This window comes from Carlito syrichta, unplaced genomic scaffold (genome assembly GCF_000164805.1).
Source record: "Carlito syrichta isolate Samal-C Ts95f unplaced genomic scaffold, Tarsius_syrichta-2.0.1 Scaffold315753, whole genome shotgun sequence".
Classification (NCBI taxonomy): domain Eukaryota; kingdom Metazoa; phylum Chordata; class Mammalia; order Primates; family Tarsiidae; genus Carlito; species Carlito syrichta.
In genome coordinates, this window is record NW_007259849.1 from 1053983 (window position 1) to 1075226 (window position 21244).

The window sequence follows — 21244 nt, forward strand, 5'->3', positions numbered from 1 at the left end:
GAGAGAGAGAGAGAGAGAGAGAGAGAGATGCTGGTTTTGAAGATGGAGAAAGGGGCTACAATCCAAAGAATTGCAGGTGCCCTCTACAAATGAATTGGCTCCTAGAGCCTCCGGAAGAACAGCTCTGTTGACATTTTGACTTTAGGATGATAACTTTGTGTTGTTTTAAGTTACTACATTTGTGGTAATTGTTACAGCAGCAATAGGAAACTTGTACAGCTGGTATGTCAGTGCCCATGCCAGTATCCAAACACAGAACACTGGTCCCATCTCTCTAAAGCCTGTGCCATTCACCACTCCTCTTTAGACTTTATGGGAACCCCTAGGCAGTGTGCTGACACCATTGATATGGCTTTGATTTGTCTGTCTGGCAGTTTGGGTAATCTAAGCCATGATTTAAATAGTGGCAATCTCAGAAACTTGGTTTTTGGTATACCTAATTCCACTGTATGAAACTTCCTGAAGTTGGAACACAATAAACTACCGAAGTATTTGTTTCCAACATCTGAAGAACATCTAGGCCGGGCTCGGTGGCTCAAGCTGTAATCCCGCGCTTTGGGAGGCCAAGGGGAGTGAATTGCCTGAGCCCACGGGTTCGAGACCCACCTGGGCAACTTGGCGAGACCTCATCTCTACAGTAAATCAAAAAACTAGCCGGGTATGGTAGCGCTCGCCTGTACTTCCAGCTACTTGGAAGGCTGAGGCGGAAGGATCTCTGGAGCCCAGGAGGTCGAGGCTGCAGTGGACGGGAGCAGCCACTGCACTCCAGTCTGGGCAACAGAGTGAGACTCCAACTAAAAAAAAAAAAAAAAAAAAATCTGACTGAAGACCACAACCCATTGAACTGGAAGTCTCCACAGAGCACTGAAACTGTTAATAAATACTAGATTACTTGGGCCTTGGGAGGTGAGGCTGCTTAAAATGGAATAAAATAGCCCCTATGTGGAAGCCCTGTTTTGATACTTTGGTGGAAAGCACAATGCCACTAACACTGCTACAGTGTAACGAGCCTTAGATTTTGGTGAATTTCACTGTAAGTGGCCAGAGATGACAGATATAGGGCAACCCTGACTGGTGCAGTTGATGTCAAATAGATATAGTGGATGTAATGAATTCAATCAACTTTTTAATTGAAATATGTAATTGAAACTACTGTACGTCTCAAACTTCTAAGCACTCTCAAGAAGCATGCCATTGGTTCAGGGCCATTTGAAATTCATAAAAATGTATTTTGTAAATATTACACCAGTTTTACAGTTAAGATATTTTATTAGGTGGCTGTGGTGGGATTATAAACTTTATTAAGTATGGCTCTTTCCTTATTTATAGGCATCCCGTTTATAGTTACATAGGCTGATGAAATTTTCTTAAACCATGAAAAATGTTTCTTCTGCAGTAACTAATGGCTCAAGTTTATGAATAAAATGCTTTTAGATTATGTAGCTCAATAAGTGCAAACCAACGACTCTCTGCTTTTCTTAATTTTTAGAAAAGAGTCTGATCTATACTTTGACATATATTAGATTTGTTGGGAGATCACAAAGCAATACATTATTGTCACAAATTGTATAGTATTACTTGTGCTATAATATAATCACTATCTTAAAAATACTTATCGTCTAGTTACTGTCAGAGCATTTGCTATATGAAACTGTATAATATATATTTATTTGCCTTTTAAAATCAAGCACATTAGTTATTATCTTAGCTTATCTACATTCAGGCATACAGTTTGAGAGAGTCAAGGAATTAACTACCCTCGCTGCAGATGAATTAAAGAAAATTTAGGATGTTAGTGGGAAAAAATAGAAAATATTCTTATTTGATCAGCTTAAAATTATCATCACTGAATGACAAAAAGTTAATCTTAAGGTGAAAACAAGCAGAAAGTAAAAAATGATAATTTTTGAAACACTTAAGAAAAAATTATAATTCAGAACTTCTAAGAAGCAAAAGATATGTTCTTTTAGGGTTTGTAGAGAAAAAATTACATCCTTTGGCTAACCTTTGAAAAAGATACATATTTCCTATATTGTTTACTTTGTATAGATTTATATAAGTATTGCATTCCTTAGGAATTTAAAAAATATAATGTTTCTGCCTTGAGATATATGTTTAAGATTTAAAAACACACTATCAGGCTGAGTGTGGTGGCTCATGCCTGTAATCTCAGCACTTTGGGAGACCAAGGGGAGGATTGCTTGAGGTCAGGAGTTCAGCCTGGGCAATGGAGAGGGTTAGGGGGAGAGGGAAGGAAGGAGGGAGAGAGGAAGGGAGAGGAAGAGGAGAAGGGGAAGGGAGAGGGAGAGGGAGAGGGAGACACCCTATTTCTATAAAAAATAAAAATAATTAGCCATGCATGGTGGTGCACACCTGTAGTCCCAGCTACTTGGGAGGCTGAGGCAGGAGACTTGCTTGAGCACAGGAGTTCTAGGTTGCAGTGAGCTGTGATCTTAGTGTACTCCAGCCCGGGCAACAGAGTTAGACCTTATCTCAAGAATATAAGACAAAACAAAACATGCTATCAAATAAGCATCTTCCTTCAGATGCAGTGAATAATGAGACTGAAAGAAAGAAAGAAAGAAAGAAAGAAAGAAAGAAAGAAAGAAAGAAAGAAAGAAAGAAAGAAAGAAAAACGCAGTCTCAGAATGCTATTTTCCCAGACCCCTTATTCTGGAGAGTGTTATGGATTGAGTGGTTTGTGTCGAAGTCCTAACACCCAATCCAGCTCAGAATATGTCCTTATTTAGAAATATGTCATTGGAGACGTAATTTAAGATGAGGTCATATTGGAATAGGGTGGGTCCCTACTTTAATATGACTGGTGTCCTTTTAAAAAGGGGAAATTTGGACACAGAGATAGACACACACACACAGAAAACACCATATGAGGACTGGAGTCATACTGCCATAAACCAAGGAACTACCAGAAATTAGGAGAGATCCTCCCCTGCTTCAGAGGGAGCATGACCAACTTGACAGCTTGATTTTGGGCTTCTAGCCTCCAGAACTATAAGATGATAAGTTTCTGTTGTTTAATCAACTCAGTTTGTAGTGCTTTGTCAGGTCAGCCCCCTGACTAATAGGGCAATGTTGTAGAGATTGGCATTGCCAGAAATTACACACTCCTTTTCTCCTCTATTTTACAGATCTCTCTTTCACAGGTTAGAAAAATCAAGGTGACAAGAAGTTTTTGAATCAAATCTCATAATGCTCTCTGGGGTGGGTCTTTCCTAAGTGACTAATTTTCCTATTAGTGAGAATTAGAGGAACTTCTCAGGGCATACAATTCTCATGCATTTGCCTGCAATTAGAGACACAAGGCTTGCTGTATTTTTCTGGGGTAGCTCTCCTGTTTCGGAGAGGTGAAGTCCAGTTTCGTGGATCAGGGAAATGAATCTGACCTGATAGTCTCTGAAATTGTTTAATTTTCTGTCTAGAATGTACCAAGTACCATTTTATTTTATTTTTTGATTACTCGAAGTGATAGTTGAATTTGGAAAGTGATTACTGTGGTATGTTATTAAAAAAAAGTTAATGCAATTGAAAAGGAAAGTGTTGGGAATACATACAGTTCTCATCTTGAATTCTAGCAGAAATGGTCACAACAGTTAGGTCTTACATGGTATTAGGCACTTTAATATATTGTTTCATTGAATTTTCCCAAGTAACTTATGAGATATAAATCTTCCTGTGACTTAGTTAAGCAACATACCCGCAGATACAGAGCTGGGGTTTGAACTCATGGAGTTTGACCCCAGGAACCACAGGCTATCACTTCACATAGGCGTCTCGATCTCATGTCAATTACTCTTGTTGTAATTTCAGCATTTTGGAAAAATCATAGTTTCCTTCTGTGGTTTTCTTTACTTAGAAATATAATGAAAATATGCAAACTAACAGCAAGCTGGGGCCAAGATGGCAAAATGGAACAAATTTAACAAGACAGTGTGTGATTATCCCTTTCTTTTTCCATTAAATTCCACTCCACACATCTAACATAACCTTTGTTCTTTGATTCTGAACATCATTTTTTTACTCTTATTTGAACGACATGCCTTTGAATGTGAATGCTGACCGAACAAAATCAATGCGGAAAGGCTGCCTCTGCTAGGGAAGCGTAATTGATGCCAATGGCATCCTGCACTCATTGGATTAATACTTACTGAGTGCCTGCTCCTGCATGTGATAGGCACTGAGCAGGTGATGGCTTACTGTTTGAGAAAGTTTAATTCTAGAAGACAGTTCAAATGAATTGTTGTAAGAGGGAACAAATAACACATTTACATGGCAGAAAATGAAACTGGCCCTACACTATCCTAAGGCTGCGGGACACTTTAATTGTCATTTAAATCCACTGGAAATGACTGCCACATTTTTATTTTATCGGACTTTTGTTGTTCAAAATATTTCTGGAAATAATTGCGTATTAGCCAGAACTGGAAAACTGTATTCTGGCCGGGTTCAGTGGCTCAGCCTGTAATCCCACGCCTTGGGAGGCTGAGGTGAGTGGATTGCCTGAGCCCGTGGGTTTGAGACCCGCCTGGGCAACTTGGTGAGACCTCATCTCTACAATAAATCAGAAAATTAGCCAGGCATGGTAGCGTGTGCCTGTAGTTCCAGCTACTTGGAAGGCTGAGGCGGAAGGATCGCCGGAGCCCAGCAGGTCGAGGCTGTGGTGGCCGGAGTGGCCATTGCACTCCAGTCTGGGCAACAGAGTGAGATTCCAACTCAAACATAAACAAAAACAAAAACAAAAACTTTATTCTGAAATAGATGCTTTTGTTTTAAAGATTCTCTAATGTAATGTGACTTGAAATATGAATATGTAAATACAAAAATATGCATTAAAATGATTCATTGTTAGTAATGGTACACTTACGTTCAGCAAAATTAGTTGAGTAATATACATTGCATTTTCTTATATAATGAAACTGATTCACGGGTTAAGGCTGAATAGCATATGTTCTAACGTTTAATTTGGTTGCAAACATTATTCCCCACTTAAAATGCATCACCAAAAAAATGTGCATTTTAGTATTATAGTTACAGTGAACTCTACTTGAGGAACAGTTAATAGTGAAAGAATTACCGGCTGTATTGGACGTTACTGGCCTGGCTATTGCCTCCGATTTGGTTTCACAGAGAAAGTCATCGATGGAGGGACTCAGGAGGGGTCTGCTTTCCTGTTGCTCATTCACCAGCTGAGAACAAACGAACACAGGTGTCAAAAGGCTTTGTTAAACTTCAGAATCAGGTGATTAAAATGCAGCCTTGCAACAAAATGAAAATAGCAAGCCTATCAAAATAAATACGTACATAAATAAATAATGGGGCAGGGTGAGGAAGAAAAAAATACCAAGGGATAGGGAATGAGCCTTTAGCACTGTCAACATATTTTGATGCAGCCAACTCCAATGTTTAAAGCTCAAGCCTTTTACTCCCTCCTGGAATAGTTTTTGAATTACCCCTAATTTCAATATGCAGAAAATAACACCTGTTGTTCATAATTGATGCTAATGGCCAATCTCACACCTCACTCAAAAGTTCCTATTAAAACTTGGAACAGTGACTTCAGACTCTGAGGGACATGTCCTGGTGAGGATGGGTCAGTCAGTGTTTATGTGGAAAGTGCAGACACAGGGATCTGTGAACTGGATAAATGCCTGCCTTTTCTCCCTCCATTAAAAAGCTCAAGTCACCTAAAACACATTCCCTGCATTTCCTTGGAATGCTTTTGTAGTATGGAACAAATATTATTTTAGAAGAGTAGACAATATTGTTATATTAGCTGTATTGGTATCCAGTAGATATATTTGTGAAAATCTATAAGTCAAATATATTTCTGTTAATTCAACATATTTTCCCATTAGCTTGTTCTCTAATTTCAGCAATCTTTCAGTTTGATTTTTAGTGGATCTTTTTTTTTTACTAGTTACTTGTTTAGGAAAATTCCATTTTTTTTTTTTTCTTTTTTTAATTTTTATTAAAAAAAATTTTTTTTTTTCATTAATCAGTATTTTTTATTATGGTTTTGTGGGGTACAGTTAAGGGTTAGGTGTACAATGACGTTTCATTCAGGCACCCTGTAGATAAGAAGTGTTTTCCCATCCCCCGACAGATATTTGCTACTGTTAATCCCATCCCCCTCCCCCCCATAGTTTCGCAGTACCATCCGTCATTTTCTCATAGTATTGCATTGGATGTTCAAGGTCCATTATATGAGTGAGAACATGTGATATTCGGATTTTTGTTTTTGTGAGAGGTTTGCTTTCAGTTATTCTGCTCCTCTTTGAATCCAAACTTGCTCAAAGTGTGTTTCTATGGTTAAGGGAGAAAATATACTATGATGCATGCACAAGTGGTTAATTCCTAAGCTAACTGTCTTAGCTTTTTGGGAGTTTTTATGTTGGCCTTTCTTAAAATAGGCATAGTCATCTGATTTTATACTTAAAAGAAAAGATGTGGCTAACAATCTCTAGATTTTCAGGTGCTTATTTGTAAAGTATTTTAAGAGACACATAAAATAAGAAATGAAATGCTTTGGGGTATTGCCAAATCAAAATATTTTATATTATTCTATTTACTTTCACCTCATTGTTTCTTTGGTAATGTGTCAGGGGCATTATGACTTAAAGCTGATGGAAGGTGGTGAGGAATCTAAATAATGGTAAATAAGGAAAGAAAAAATGCAGTTCTATTATTTCTGAAAGAGCAACATGGAAGCATTCAGTGGTCATTTGGAGACTGGAAGCCAAAGAGATACTTTGGGTAATTTAACATATTCATGCTGCCTAAACATGGATAACTCTCATTTAAACATGGATAAATCTCAGATCTTCATTAGAGTTTAAGATTTCAACACAGAGTTGGCAATTTAATTTTTATACACATTCACTTGTTATTGAGGGATAAGCATAGAGTGTTATTTTAGTGTTCAAGTTGCAATGATAGACATTTCTTCAATTATTACAACCTTTAGTGCCACTATATATTAAAAACTCAAAGATTTTGCTAGGAATCAAATTATCCAGGGCTTGCTTTGGTATTATTATTTTTTTTTGTTAGGATGCTGCTTTAACCCATTAATGAAACTATGGGTCTTTACATTTTCTTTTCTGAATTCAAATATTATTGGATATTGCCCATTCTATTTATACTGAAATATTTTTTAAATGTTGAGGGACTATGAGCCTCCCAGGTTTCTGGGATAAAATATATTTGAATTTTTGTAAATGTCATGGTCTATTTGAATTTAGGAGTGATTTGTAATGTTTTCTGGCATAAAAATCAATTTTATTATCTGGAAATGCAGTTGAAAGCACTGGCATAGAATATATTAGAAAATGATGAAAGGGCTAAACGTCAGTGGTTCTGTGAGCTCCTCTGAAAATGTGATCAGTGTCCTAGAATCTGTATCACATTTATAGTTAGTTCACGTACAAACTGTGTGTATATAATAATTTCCAGAGGAACCATACATTAATGTATATTTCCTGGTACAACAGCTCTTTTGACTGTATGTGCTTAATGTAATGAATCCGTCTACTGTGATATGCCATGGTGATGAGGTCCTAACTTCACAAACAATGCCTACCTCTAGGCTGTGGCATCCTCATAGCTGTCCAATGAGATCTGAATTCTGCTGTGTTGTAAGCATTCATGGAGGATGAAGGTTACCATCAACTATGGAATCACATACTGTGCTTACAGAAGTTACTATAACTGGATTGCATTTGCTGAGCAGCACATTCCGATGACTGACCTTCGGTTCCAGTTCTTATTGATCCATTGGCTAAAGTATATAAGGCACACAGACTAAACCAGCCAATACAGCTGCAACTTTAAAAATATATATATAGATATATGTATGATGTCATAACTATCTCTTTTCCAGCCATTATTTCTTTGAAGAAAGGTCTAATTTCATTGACAGAGAGCTAAGATTGAGTCTTCTTAATAGTGAGAAATAGTAACTGTTATGCAGATAAGTGTGAACAATATTCTATGAGTAGTTCCTTGAACTCTTTCTTTACTTACTTTGGATACGGTTAGAGGCTTTTGTTAAAAAAAAGACTAAAAATTTATCTCTAAATCACCTCTCTGTATACATTGGTGAAATAGGCTACATTAGCTATAGTTTTAGAAGATCAAGGTGTTAGATTTCTATTTTTTTTAGTTGCAAATGCTCAAAAACTAGTCTAAATTTGATAAAATAATTCTAGAAAGTAAGATCTTTGTCAACATCTAAATGGAAAGCAAAGGAAAAGCCACAATTAGATGAGAGTCCTGTCCTTTTGGGCAACTCGGCTTTATCAAAAGCAATAGGTTTTTATCTTTTATTTTATTTTATTTTTGGGGTCTTTCTCCTCATTCAAACTTCAGATATATTTTCTGGAGAATGCACCTCTAGCACTCTCAGATATATGGGGGGGGCAAATAAAAACCATAATTATTTTTTGGAGGGAGGACTCCTTGTAATATAGGCTTCTGCTACTAAGTAAGTGCTTCAGGTTTTTTTTGTTTTGTTGTTTTGTTTTGTTTTTTTATAGATTCTTTCAATGTGGTTGCCCATTTCATGATGGGTGATTTACTAGCTGCCCACACTGTGCTGAATGTTCAGTAGTTTTTGGCCTAAAACCGCATGACCCCTGTGTCTCAGCCTCCCTATTTACCTGATCTTGCCCCAAGAGACTTTTTTTTGTTTCTCTGATGAAAAAGTCCTCAAAGGGAAACATTTTACCAATGTGGAAGAGGAGAAACCAAAAACACAGAAGCAATAACAGGCATCAAAATGTACAGGTTCAAAAACTGTTTTGAGCAGTGGAAAAAGCATCTCGATGGGTGTACTGCATTCAATGGAGAGTCCTTTGAAGGTGCCTGAAGTTTAAACATGTAAGAATAAATACATATTTTTTAAATAAATAAATTCTGGGTTTTTAAAAATAAATAAAGTCTGGGGTTCTTTGGGTCTCCCTTCATACTCAGCATAGGAAGAAAGGAATACCAAAGGGGAGATTGTTCAGAGAGACCCCGGGGAGGTCAGGCCAAAGGCTTCTAGACCTTTGCCTCAGGAGGTCTGTGTCTCTTCCACACCTACAGTCTTGTTTCTGGCCATAGTTCACACCTGGAATTGTTGTGACTGCCCAACTCTTATAACTAGTGTGCTTGTGTGGCTTTCTTCCACAAATATAAATCAAAGAAGGAGTAACCATCTACTCTCTGAGTCAGTATTTTTTGAGCTGGAGTGTAGTTTAGCTGTTGGGAAAAGGTTGGGCTGGAGTCGAGGATAATGGCAGCGCTCAAGGGTGAAGGCCAGCTTGCAGACAGCATGGAAAGGTAATTGAAACTGAACGGAAAGTGTTTTGCTTTTGATGGAGATACCGAAGATGAAACAGGAGATTTGATGAAGTTATAAAAATCCTGTCTTATATGCTCTGAGGTCAGAGACTATATCTTACTCGTATTTATATTATTTTCCCAACTTCAAATAGAATGTCTACATATAAAAGGGGTTCAATACATGGCTATTAAATGAGATAGTGAATTTGCAGAAAATGAAGACAAAAATATCTATCTCACACAGTCCAATTTTAAATGGTGTCTTCAGTTGAATGAATTTAGGAATGATTATTTTAGCCATAGGAAGTTCCATTTTATTTTTATTTGTACAGAATAATAGCTTTTCCCTTGCCCCCTCCTCATCTTCAAACAAGTTTTTGATTTTTCCTTTGGTGACTTGAGAATAAATAAATCTTGTCATAAAAGAAAATTTGAAACTGAACTGAATCCCCCAAGTGGTCTCTCTAAGCTTCATTTCCAAATTGCGTGACATTTACTTTTTCCTTATTCATTGATAAGATAAGGGTTATTAACTTCCTCTTGGAGTTGCTTCCTTCAGTTTGAAAATAAATTAAATGAACTTCCCTTATTTCATCCTTTGGGTATAGAGTATACTGATGTCATAAAAATAATAAAAGGTGAGTCAAAGTCTTCTAATTTTTTTTTAAATAACTGAGCTGGAGTGATTGCAGTTTTGGTCTAATCAGATTATCATAGCTGAATTAAAACAACCCACTTCATTAATTTCTAAGGCTTTTATCTCAGTTTGTTTACATTGTACATTTTCATTTCTTATCCTCCTCTGGCCTCTTCTCAATGTTTGGATCAGCTCTCAAGATCCTTCCAAGGGCAGATTCTTATTTCTCTTTCAGGACCCTGTTCAACTGGCACATTGTCTGAGAACCTCCTTCAGTGCCAGCTGGTGAGTGTCTCTTTACAGCACTGCTACATTCCCATGCTTTACCCAGTAGCATAATCTTGGTTTTATCCTCCCACTTACCCCACTAAACTGTAATCTCCTTGTGGGTAAAGACTTCATCCAAGTATCCTGTAGTAGCAGTTTAATAAATGCTGACTGATGTTATTCAGTCTACCTGAATGGCGAATTGTACAAAAGAATGATTGCATGGGCATCTTCAATTCATATCGGGTTTGATCAATTCACAGAGATCAGTGGTCCTCAAAAGCATTTACCAATTTTCCTGCAGATTTAAACCACACATCCAAGCCCATTTCCTCCAAGTTACATATTTTAAATGTTTGGAGACCTAGCGATACCTAAAGAAACATTTCCAAAAACAAGGCTTCTATCAAGGCTTCAACCAAGAAGTCAAGAATGCCAAGAGTGAATACCCAATGAGCAAAAAAAAGGAAATAAAAGTTTATTCCTGCCCCATAATGTTCAATACTTGGAAGAAGGACTTGGACTGATGTGAACAAGAGGCCAGCAACACTTCAAGAAACAACCCTATTATCGATCTCAGTGATTTTAAATCAGAGATTCAGATCTGGAGACTTTAAGGGAAAATTTTTAAGGGGTCAATGGATATAGAAACAAAGGAACACCCTTGTGCTTAGAGGTAAGAAAATAGCTGAGAACTTGCATTACAAGGGTTTCTTGTCTATCAGAATTCAAAAGATTATTGAAACTTTACACCATTTTTGTTATCAAATATCCAATCAAATGACTTCAATTAAATTATGACTTATTTAGACTGGTCAGTTGACGTGGTTAATGTTAGATATCATATGACCAAATTGCTTCACATAGCAACTTAGCGTTTTCTTTGTGTAGAACAAATGCAGACTATATCATCCAGCTCTGATAGACTATTGTCTGTCTTAAAACTTTATATGCCATTGGGAGGCTGAGGTGAGTGGATTGCCTGAGCCTGCAGGTTTGAGACCCGCCTGGGCAGCAAGACCTCATCTCTACAATAAATCAAAAAAATCAGCCGGGCGTGGGAGTGCATGTATGTAATTCCGGCTACTGGGAAGGCTGAGGCGGAAGGACCGCCGGAGCCCAGCAGGTCGAGGCTGCGGTGGCCAGGAGAGTCCACTGCACTCCAGTCTGGGCGACAGAATGAGATTCCAACTCAAAAAAAAAATTAAAAAAAAAACTTTATCTGAAAATACATTTGTCTTAGTTTATCTTGAGTTCCTTTAATTCTAATGTTTAAAAATCGGGTCGGGTGTGGTGACTCATGCCTGTAATCCTAGCACTTTGAGAGGCTGAGGCCAGAGGATCTCTTGAGCCCAGGAGTTTGAGCCCAGGAGTTCAAGACTGGGCAACATAATGAGACTGTGCCTCTATGAAAAAAAAAAAAAAAAATCAAACTGTCAAATAATCTAAGCTATGGGGAACTATTTAACTAAGATAAAAAGAAAGTGTTTTTCTTTGCTTTTAAATACTATTGTTACTTAAACTCCAATATTGCTTATTTTGTGATTTAAGGTTAAGTTTATCTTTAAAGAGATATACTGCTTCATAAAAAATATAGAGCTAGTGTAGTAACATATCACTAAGAATAAAAACCAAAACAAAATATATTTTAGATGAGAAAACAATGTCTGTAAAGAATAATAATCAATTTTTCCATAATATCTCATTTCAGATGGATGATCTTGGACTGTTGTTTAGTCTAAAGTAACATATTCTGTTTTTATATTTAAGTATTTTGGTATTTTAAGAATTATTTTAAAAGTTAAAACACTGATAATAAATTCAAAAACACTTGCCAAACACCACATATTTTTAATATTGACTTAGAAAATTTGTAATAACATGCCATGTCTTTTTCCCCATTTAAATATATAAAAAGTTAAAATTGTTTTGTTTCTATATGAACAAAACATAAATATGCTTTTAGCAGGTATATCTTTCCTTTATTATTTGTGTGTGTGTGTGTGTGTGTGTGTGTGTGTGTGTGTGTGTTTGTTTTTTTTGAGATAGAGGCTTGCTATGATGCCTAGGCTGATCTTGAACTTCTGGCCTCAAAAAATCCTTCAGCCCTAGTAGCTGAGACCACAGGTGTGATTCATTGCACCTTTCTCTATGACATTGCTGATTTCAAGTCATGAGTTAAGTAAGCTTTCATTCAAAATTTTATAAGTGAACTACTTGTTTATGGTCTTATTATTCCTATTCAAATTTAGAAATCTGTGCAGTGCCCATCAAAATTGTGATCATATTGTGAGAGATTCATTAATATCAAAACTAAATTAACTGACTCAATATATTGAAAAGACAACTGAATTATTACCATGCATCCCTTAAATATCCAGACTTTTAGAGCTCTCTCGTGGTAATTAACACCTGACAGAACTAACTTTCTATAAATTTATATACTAATGAACTGCTCCATCCTCCAGGTCCTATGTACAAGAAGGGACCCCCCCCCAAACAGCTGGAATTATCTTTTGGAGGGCAGGCCCCTTGTAGTACAAGCGTCCCCTGCTGGGTTAAGTGTTCTTGGCAACAGTGTACCAGTTAGCACTGTTGTGAGAGACTGTGCTCTGCCTCAGTGAATTTTTTTTTTTTCAGATTCTTTCAACATGTTTGCCCAATTTTTTTTTTTTTGGAGATCCTTTCAATGTGTTTGCCCAGTTCACGATAGGTGCTTTACGAATGCACTTGTTCACACTGTGCTGAGTGTTCAGCAGTTTTAGATAAAAAACAGCGTGACCCCTGTGCCTCATCCTCCCTATTTGCCTAATCTCACTCCAAATGACTTTTTAAAAGAAATCTCCTTGGATGAAAAAGGTCCTCAAGGGGAAACGCTTTTCTAATGTGGAAGAGGTGAAACAAAAAATGGCAGGAGCACTAAAATGTATCAAAGTTGATGAGTTCAAACACTGTTCTGAGCAGTGGAAAAGCGTCTCGATAGGTGTACTGTATCGAATGGAGAGTACTTTGAAGGTGACTGAAATTTAAATATATGAGAATAAATACGCAATTTTTAATAAATAAGTTCCAGGTTTTCTGGGTCCCCCCCCCCTTGTATGTGTCTCATTGGATCTTCCAGTAAAGGATTGCCATGTGATAACTTTAAACTCTTTGACTTGATCTAAATTTCACCCAATCAAATACACATATTTTCCTGACAGGATAGTTAGATTTACAAAATGTGAATCTATTCATAGAAAAATTAACAGAGACGGCCATTTACAGCTTGGGTAGCACTAGCACTAAGGCAAGCAGGAGAACATAATTAAGACAATTGCTTTTTTTTTTCCCTCTGAGTCAGAGTCTTACTAACTGCCCAGGCTGGAGTGCAGTGGCATGCTCATGGCCACCACAGCCTCAACCTGCTGGACACAATTGCTTTATGTTAGTAACAGAAACTCAGGTAAGGCAGTATTTAGTAGCCTGGGGAATAGTCTTCCAATTGAGGACGTTACTCTTTTTATCTTTATCAAACATAAAAATTAAATCAATATTGGGCTATAATGAGTGGTGACAGAAAAACAAAGACCGAGTTTGAAAAAAAAAAAAGTCCCTTCACAAAAAGAGACCTGTAATAGTTTTAAGACATTGTGCTCTAAAGCCAAAAATGAATGGGATACATCTTCCTTGCTATAAAAAGTAGCCAGGGATGTGTTCAAAACGCAAATTTCTCAAGGTTCCTTAGGAAAGAAAAATATTCACTAAAGTCATTGCATTCTCATAAAGATAATATTTTTTCTATGATATAATCAATCTTCTGGCGCAGTTTTCCCTTCTATTCTCAAATGGAATTTGTTTATATGATTAGAGTTCAACAGAAATATAAGGAAAGTCTCATAATTTAAAATTTTCTAGTAGCCACTTTAAAAAAGTGAAAAGAAATAAGTGGAATTAATTTTAATGATATATTTGATTTAACCAAATATATATGAAATCCAAAATATTATCATTTCAACATATGATCAATATAAAAATTATTAATGTGATAGTTTACACTTTTTAGGATTAGGTCTTCAAAATCTCGTGTGCATTTTATGCTTGTGGCGCATCTCAATTTGGAGCAGCCAAAAAGAGTTTAGTAGCCATATGTGGCTAGTAGCTCTTAGCTGCTATATTGGACAGCACAAGTCTCAAAGACTAGGTTCACATATTTTTTCTTCTTCAAGCTTTTCATCAACACACACTTGTTCACATATTGTTTGATTTAGGTATCAGTCTAGGACAGCATAAAATTGAGCTTTTATGATGTGCTTGACATATTGTTTGTTAATACATAGTTAATAATTACAGTAAATAAAAAAAGCAACTCTCGGTGGTCCTGCACTTTCTGAGTTCAAGTCATCTGGCCAACTTTTCTGCTTTGTTCAATGTACTATATATGGTTTCACTGGAGTATGTTTGGCTTAATCCCTCTAAAAGTCGAGGAACACATCATCTTCATCACCATCATCATCATAATATGATAATACATACCATAATAATGTAATACAAAAAAGTTCCGGAATATAAAACTTCTGCACTTACAATCTGCTGAATGAACAGTTACTAAACAAGTTAAGGGCTCGGTGTTTCAGTGAATGATTCTGTATTTTGTCTATCATAATTGTCCTGTAGACACTATTGAGAGAGGAGCAATTAGCTTCAGGCATATCTGGAGTCTGTGACATGAGCAGCTGGCATCGACATACCAGTGATAATGAGTCGATGTAGTCAGCAGCATGTAGCACTATGTCACAAGGACCTTTACAGGAGACACCGGGACAAACATGTGCCAAGACACTAGTACATTCACACAGGAGAACAACAAGAATGTGGTATGGTACACAGACTAGATGCCGTGGTTGCCATGGAAGTACTCACTTTTTCAGATCATCCTGCTTCTTTTTGGTTTGTGCACGCCACTGGTGCATAGCAGGGAAGAAGCCATTTGTGTATAGTGGAAAAAGTATATCATCTAATAAAACTGCATTTGACTGAGAAATAATTGTATCAACAGCTGTCACTGAATTAATTCCGTAATATTATCAACACAACAGATGCATTCATTTTATGAATCAGAAGTCTGTTTGCTAATTCATAAACTGGACAGTATGCAACAAGAATATGATGCATCGAATAAAGCACTATATAATCTTCATGCAGTAAAGCTGTACTATATAGTACCTCAGAAACAGTTAATGCAACATTAGGCAGGAACTAAAGAAGGAACTTGGTACAGACAAATGTTCTGAATGAGAAAATGGTAATAATCACACTTTTTTTCTAAATGAAAAAATTAAAAATATTATTTTGCATTAAATTTTAAGTTCAAGTTTAGGTCATAATGGTAATTTTGGACATGAGAAAAGGATTACTGGAGAGTACATAGCAATGCATGATTTTGAGAGAAAAGAATCTTAGGGACTGGAACTTGTCCTAAATTGTTATGTTCTAAGATGACTTGTAGCATAACTGTGACAATTGTAAATCTGGAAAGGTCTTACCTATTGTGATAGATGGCTCTGCTGTTAGCCAAGAACTCCAAGTAGTTCTCACCTCCCACAGCATTTACCTGAGGGACTGTGTACTTAATATTTTGCACATGAGTCTACAAAGGTCTGACTCTGATAGTGTCAGGAGATCAGTGTAAAACTGTCTATGTTTTACTATGTAAATTAAGTACAGAATGAGGAATTTGGTAAATATCAGGCAAATTTCTTTCCATCTATTACTCTGTATCATTGGGAAGAAGCATATTTTCTCTATGAATAAAAAATTTATCCCCAAATCACGGGAATCTTTAATAACTTTAAAGAAATTATTTAATCTTGATGTTATATGTTATAATTTTTATTACTTACAACACAGTATTTAGAATAAAATAAAAACCACATATGTTGACAGCAGCTGGGGATGAAATCTGCTGATATTCTAAAAATAAGTTGCCATAATTTAGCGTTTGATATAAATGCCTTTCATGAGGACTATAAATGGACATTTTTCAAATTCTAGTCATGTTCATATAATCGGAACTGAATCACTGCATTTACTATTGCATTATGAAAAAAATGAAATGTTTAAAATAACAATCTAATCTAAATTATAAGATAAATGCAAGTAAAAATATTTTTCATTTAAGAATTTAAAACTGGTAGTTCCACAGAGTGGTGATGAGTAGATTATACATATTTATGTAGATTTTACAGGGTGTTTCAAAAGTCCCTGAGGACATACAGGATTCACAGTCTCAACGTGTTTTTGCATACAAATGCAAACTTCTTTCTATACTTGTTATAATAAATGCTGAAAATGGCCCTCATGTGCTTATAATAGAGATGATATTTTTGTTCTCAAGGTCACAAGTGTAAAAAGGGTCACAAATGCCATTTTCTGCATGGAGACGCAGGGACTTCTGGCTCATCCCTGTAAATTAGTTATCCACATAAATATATATCGACATATATGTAGTATGCATAGTCACAACATAAATATATTTAACACTTAAGAAAATTTAGATATTCTACTGGTAAACTGACATATGTATACAATATAACTTGTATTTATTCATAGGAATTTGATTTTTTTGGTTGTTATTGTTCGAATGTCCCATTAACTTATCTCTTTCTCAAAGTTGTTAACAAGACTCCTTTATAAAGAAGCAACATGTTTTCCTTGCATGTACATTTTCTTTCTTAACTAGAGTAATGAAAGTTAATATTCACAAATAAATAACTAGATGATGAATTTTCCTCTTTTTTTTTTTTTTAGTAATTTTGGTTTTCATTTAATATTGGTATAATTGTTTCATTGAAACTGTCTTTAAAAAAATTGGTTCAAGTTTTTTTTTCTAGTTAAAAATCACAATATCTGATATATTAACATATGTCAGCTTCCTACAGGAACCCTATGGGTCTGCCCACCTGTGATGTCATAGTAAGGAGGGGCTTTTCTTCAGCAGACTCCTCCCTCGGTATCTCCTTCATCACCATGGCAACAGCCTTATCTGCCGCCCTAGAGCCTTTTCCCTATAACAGTGAAATCAACAATGACTTGTGTCAGGAGAAATCTTTAACTTATTATTTATTACAAGATATTCTAATGTTTACAGAGCAATCCAACATAAATGAAGAGGTAGGCTGCTGCAAGTGAATCTTGAGGCTTTTGGCTGAGGAGAAAACACACAAAATCTGAAAAACGATTATTTGTGAACTTTTAGTTAGCTACTTTTTCACCTTTACAGCTGATATATTATATTTAATTTTAACATAGTATTTTATATGTGTAATATATTTTAAGGCAATTAACATGACATGAACATATTTTTTATAATATCAATTTAAAAACACTATGGGTTGACTATTATGTTCATTTAGAAATGATTACTATATAATCTTTAAATGTTTTGAACAACAGGAGTTTGGGACAGAGATTAGGATCAGGATCTGATTCCCATAGAGGGCTTTTGCTTGCTGTCTCTGGAATCTTTGCTGTTTTTGAGTGAATTGGGATAAAAAGAATAAACATGTTATAAATCTCTAAAAATTCTTTAGTGGCTTGACATAACAGGAATTTACCCAGCTTGTCTGTGGAGATAGTATGACCTTGGTGAGAAAAATTTGTGACTCTCGATGTTTTTGAGTCCATACAATTTTAATAGAATTTTAGAGATGTCTTTTAATTGGAGAGCCTCATATATTCAGATGTCAGTAAAGGATAATTAATCTTGAGGCATATATATATAGATTGCATGTGTGTATCTAACCTATCTATCTAAATAGATATACACACACATATCCCCACGTTGTCTCAAAGAAGCAGAATTATGAACTGTAAGGTATGTTGACTTTCTGCTAATCTGAATTTACCACATTATTAAAATTTTGAAAGCAGATATGGCATTAATTAAAAAAAAACAAAAACAAAATATCTCTCCAACCCAATTAGAAACACTACCTACTATGTAAAAATTAATTGATCTTTAAATACTTTAAAAATAGAAAAGTCCTGCTTTCTCAGGTCTATGGGCAGAGCCTCCCTGGAGAAAACAATTTTATTCTAAGAGAACATATGAATGTCTGTGTTGTAAATCTACCTAAAATACACATGTAGCAGACAGAGATATCATAGGCAAAGAAACAAAAATGGACATATGGGGGTTTATTGTCTGAAAAGGAATTATGAGCCAGTGTTGATATCAACTTCAGAGCTTAATAAATCTTGATAGTTTCCAGGCAACAAAAAAGGATAGAATTACATCATTATCATGGGCTTTCAAAGGGCTTTAAGTATTTAGAAGGTAGGTTTACTCTAGGGAGCAAAATGTTGTCTATTTTCTCAGGCATTGACTTTCTAAATTGTAGCCAGTGGCAACTTTTATTTATTAGAACAAAGAAAAACTTTTTGTACAGCTAATAAATTTAAAAAGTGTGAATCTGTTTGCAGTGCTGAAAGTTTTTTTTTTTTTTTTGACTTTATAACCAGCATTATTGAATGATAACGAGTTATTTCCAGAATGGAATATCAGATACTAAAGATTTTATTCAGTAGAAACATCAGTAGTAATTTTCATATGTGTTCTGAAAAGTTTATATGACCATAATTCTTAGAATAACTGATTTCTGGAAAAATGAAGGAAAACTTAACGACTCATTGCAAAACAAATTGAGGTGCATAATGATTCCAGGTTTCTTCTTTAATGAAGTAATGTGAGTTTCCTAAATAGAGATGCATACAATTCTGAATTCTGGGAAAATATTTATTATAGCACTATTAAATTGTTTAACATCTTATCAACATATAAAAATTATTTGGATGGAACATTGCATACTATAAGCTTAGTACTTTTATAAGCTACACTCATTTACAGATTAAATAGGGTTTATAGCAAATATTTTTGCAGCTACCTTTTTTCAAAAGAGCAAAATCATTTGTGAAGAATTCTTTCCATGCTTCTAGAAGTTCTAATAATATAGCAATAAACAAAGTGGCATGCTTATATTTAAATTCCTACTATATTTTAAATAACAAATCTAATGTTACAAGGAATAATTTTATTTAAGAAAATAATAATTCAGACTCTTTTCTTGGGCTAAGAAAAAATGTCAATTGATAAGCATCTCAAAAAATTTGAGGTCAATTTTTCAATATATCATTTATTTGAAATGCTACCAATGCATAAACTACATAGAGATATTTTTTAACAGGTGCAACTATAATAGCTAGAATTAGCAAGGGACATGCCATTTCACTAAAACAAAAAGAAAAACAAAACAAAAATTAGTCCTTTCATGCTGAACTCTAGAACAAAGCAGTGGTCAGCTAGAAAGGATGTACAATAAACACATGCGGTGCTTTTTATTTCTTGCAGAAAAAACCCACCAAAGCCAGGGTCAGGTCACTTTTTTGAAGACAGTGCCACTTTTTCTTCAAGGTTACACCTACTACCTGAAAAAAGTCATGACACCCATGTTAGTGCCTGCTAGCAACGTTTATCTTTACAGCCTTTTGGCTGTTGAGATAATACCCCATGAGCCTCACTGTCTTACAAGTGTGATACAGTTCGAGGACAGAAGGGGAAGGTCTGCCACGGTGACATCCCCACGGTGCCAGAGATAGTGTCTAAAACTACTGCACGTCAAGTGAATATGCTCATGTATCAATGCAATTTGCTTCAGATCATATTGCCACCTTCACCTGGTGTCTTAAAATCAAGCTGTGTTATTTCTGACTCGTCCACTTATCTTGCAGGATAATGCTTCTAGAATTCAAAACCTGACAGATAATTGATTTGGCAATTCATGAAACTTTGCTTATCAGCAGCTCTGCAGGGCCGACAGCAATATAATTGCACAGATTTCTTTCTTTTTGTAGACAGAAACTTAAAACATTGTAAGATATAGACATAATTGTTCAGACTTCAAATTCAGTTTTCTAAATATAACCACACCAAGTGGTCAATATTCATTTATTACTTAAAACAACACAAAGAGAGCAAAACTAAAATATACACCGATTGTACATTCAAGCTTATAAGTTGTTTATATACTTTAGATTACCTTAAGCCTGTATGCTCTATGTCATTCTTAGCAACAAAGGAAAAGTTGTTTATCACTTGGTGACATCCTCCAGCAATTATTTCAGTCTATTTCTTTTCAAATAATATTTCTTTCTTTCTTTTTTTTTTTTTGGAATTGGAGTCTCACTCTGTCACCCAGACTGAAGCACAGTGGCACATGCTCTTGGCCACCCTAGCGTCGACCTGCTGGGCTCCGGCGATCCTTCTGCCTTAGCCTTCCAAGTAGCCAGACCTACAGGTACGCGCTAACGTGCCCAGCTAATTTTTGATTTATTGTAGAAACGAGGTCTTGCCAAGTCGCCCAGGCTGGTCTCGAACCCATGGGCTCAGGCAATCCATTGGCCTTGGTCTCCCAAAGTGCTGGGATTACAGCAAAATCACTTTCCCCCAGTCCTTGTTGAATTTCTTGAGATATTATTGATTGTTTTGGAAGACAATATCAGCATAAGGGGAAAGTATTATTTTTCTTGGTGCTTTGCTGTGGAAAATTCTTTGATATTTATCTGTTTCTTTTATTGTTTGTTTCCTCACCAAGGAAACGAACAAAATGACAGCTTTTCTAACAAATAATAATTTTTGAGAATAGTCTTTTTTATTAACTCCTATTATTATTATTACTATTTTTTTTTGAAAGCAGGATTTATTGAGAGGACAGAAAAGTTCCAACAGTGGGAGGGGACCCAAGGGGACTGCCCTATTAACTTCTATTAGAAGAACAGGCACAAATGAATGAAACACAGGAATTCTAGCAAGTGACATTAGCATTATTAAGAAACTCAGCTGTGGCACACTTCTATTCTTTATTAAAAATACAGAATGCAAGAACCAGACAAAACTGTGGATGTCACAGGATCCTCCTAGGTTTCATACCGGGCTATGGGGCCATGAGATGTCTTCAGATG

At 35.7% G+C, this 21244-nt stretch overlaps 1 protein-coding gene across 1 annotated transcript in view; it reads right to left on the reverse strand.

Annotated features, from left to right (window-relative positions):
- Positions 1-21244, reverse strand: part of LOC103275805 (PEX5-related protein-like) — a 183694-nt gene that overhangs the window by 31665 nt on the left and 130785 nt on the right. The window contains exons 3-4 of the mRNA XM_021706535.1: positions 17188-17292; positions 5093-5204 (exon numbers count right to left, since the gene is read on the reverse strand). Of these exons, the coding sequence (XP_021562210.1) occupies positions 5093-5204; positions 17188-17292 (217 nt within the window). The remainder of the gene's footprint in view (positions 1-5092; positions 5205-17187; positions 17293-21244) is intronic.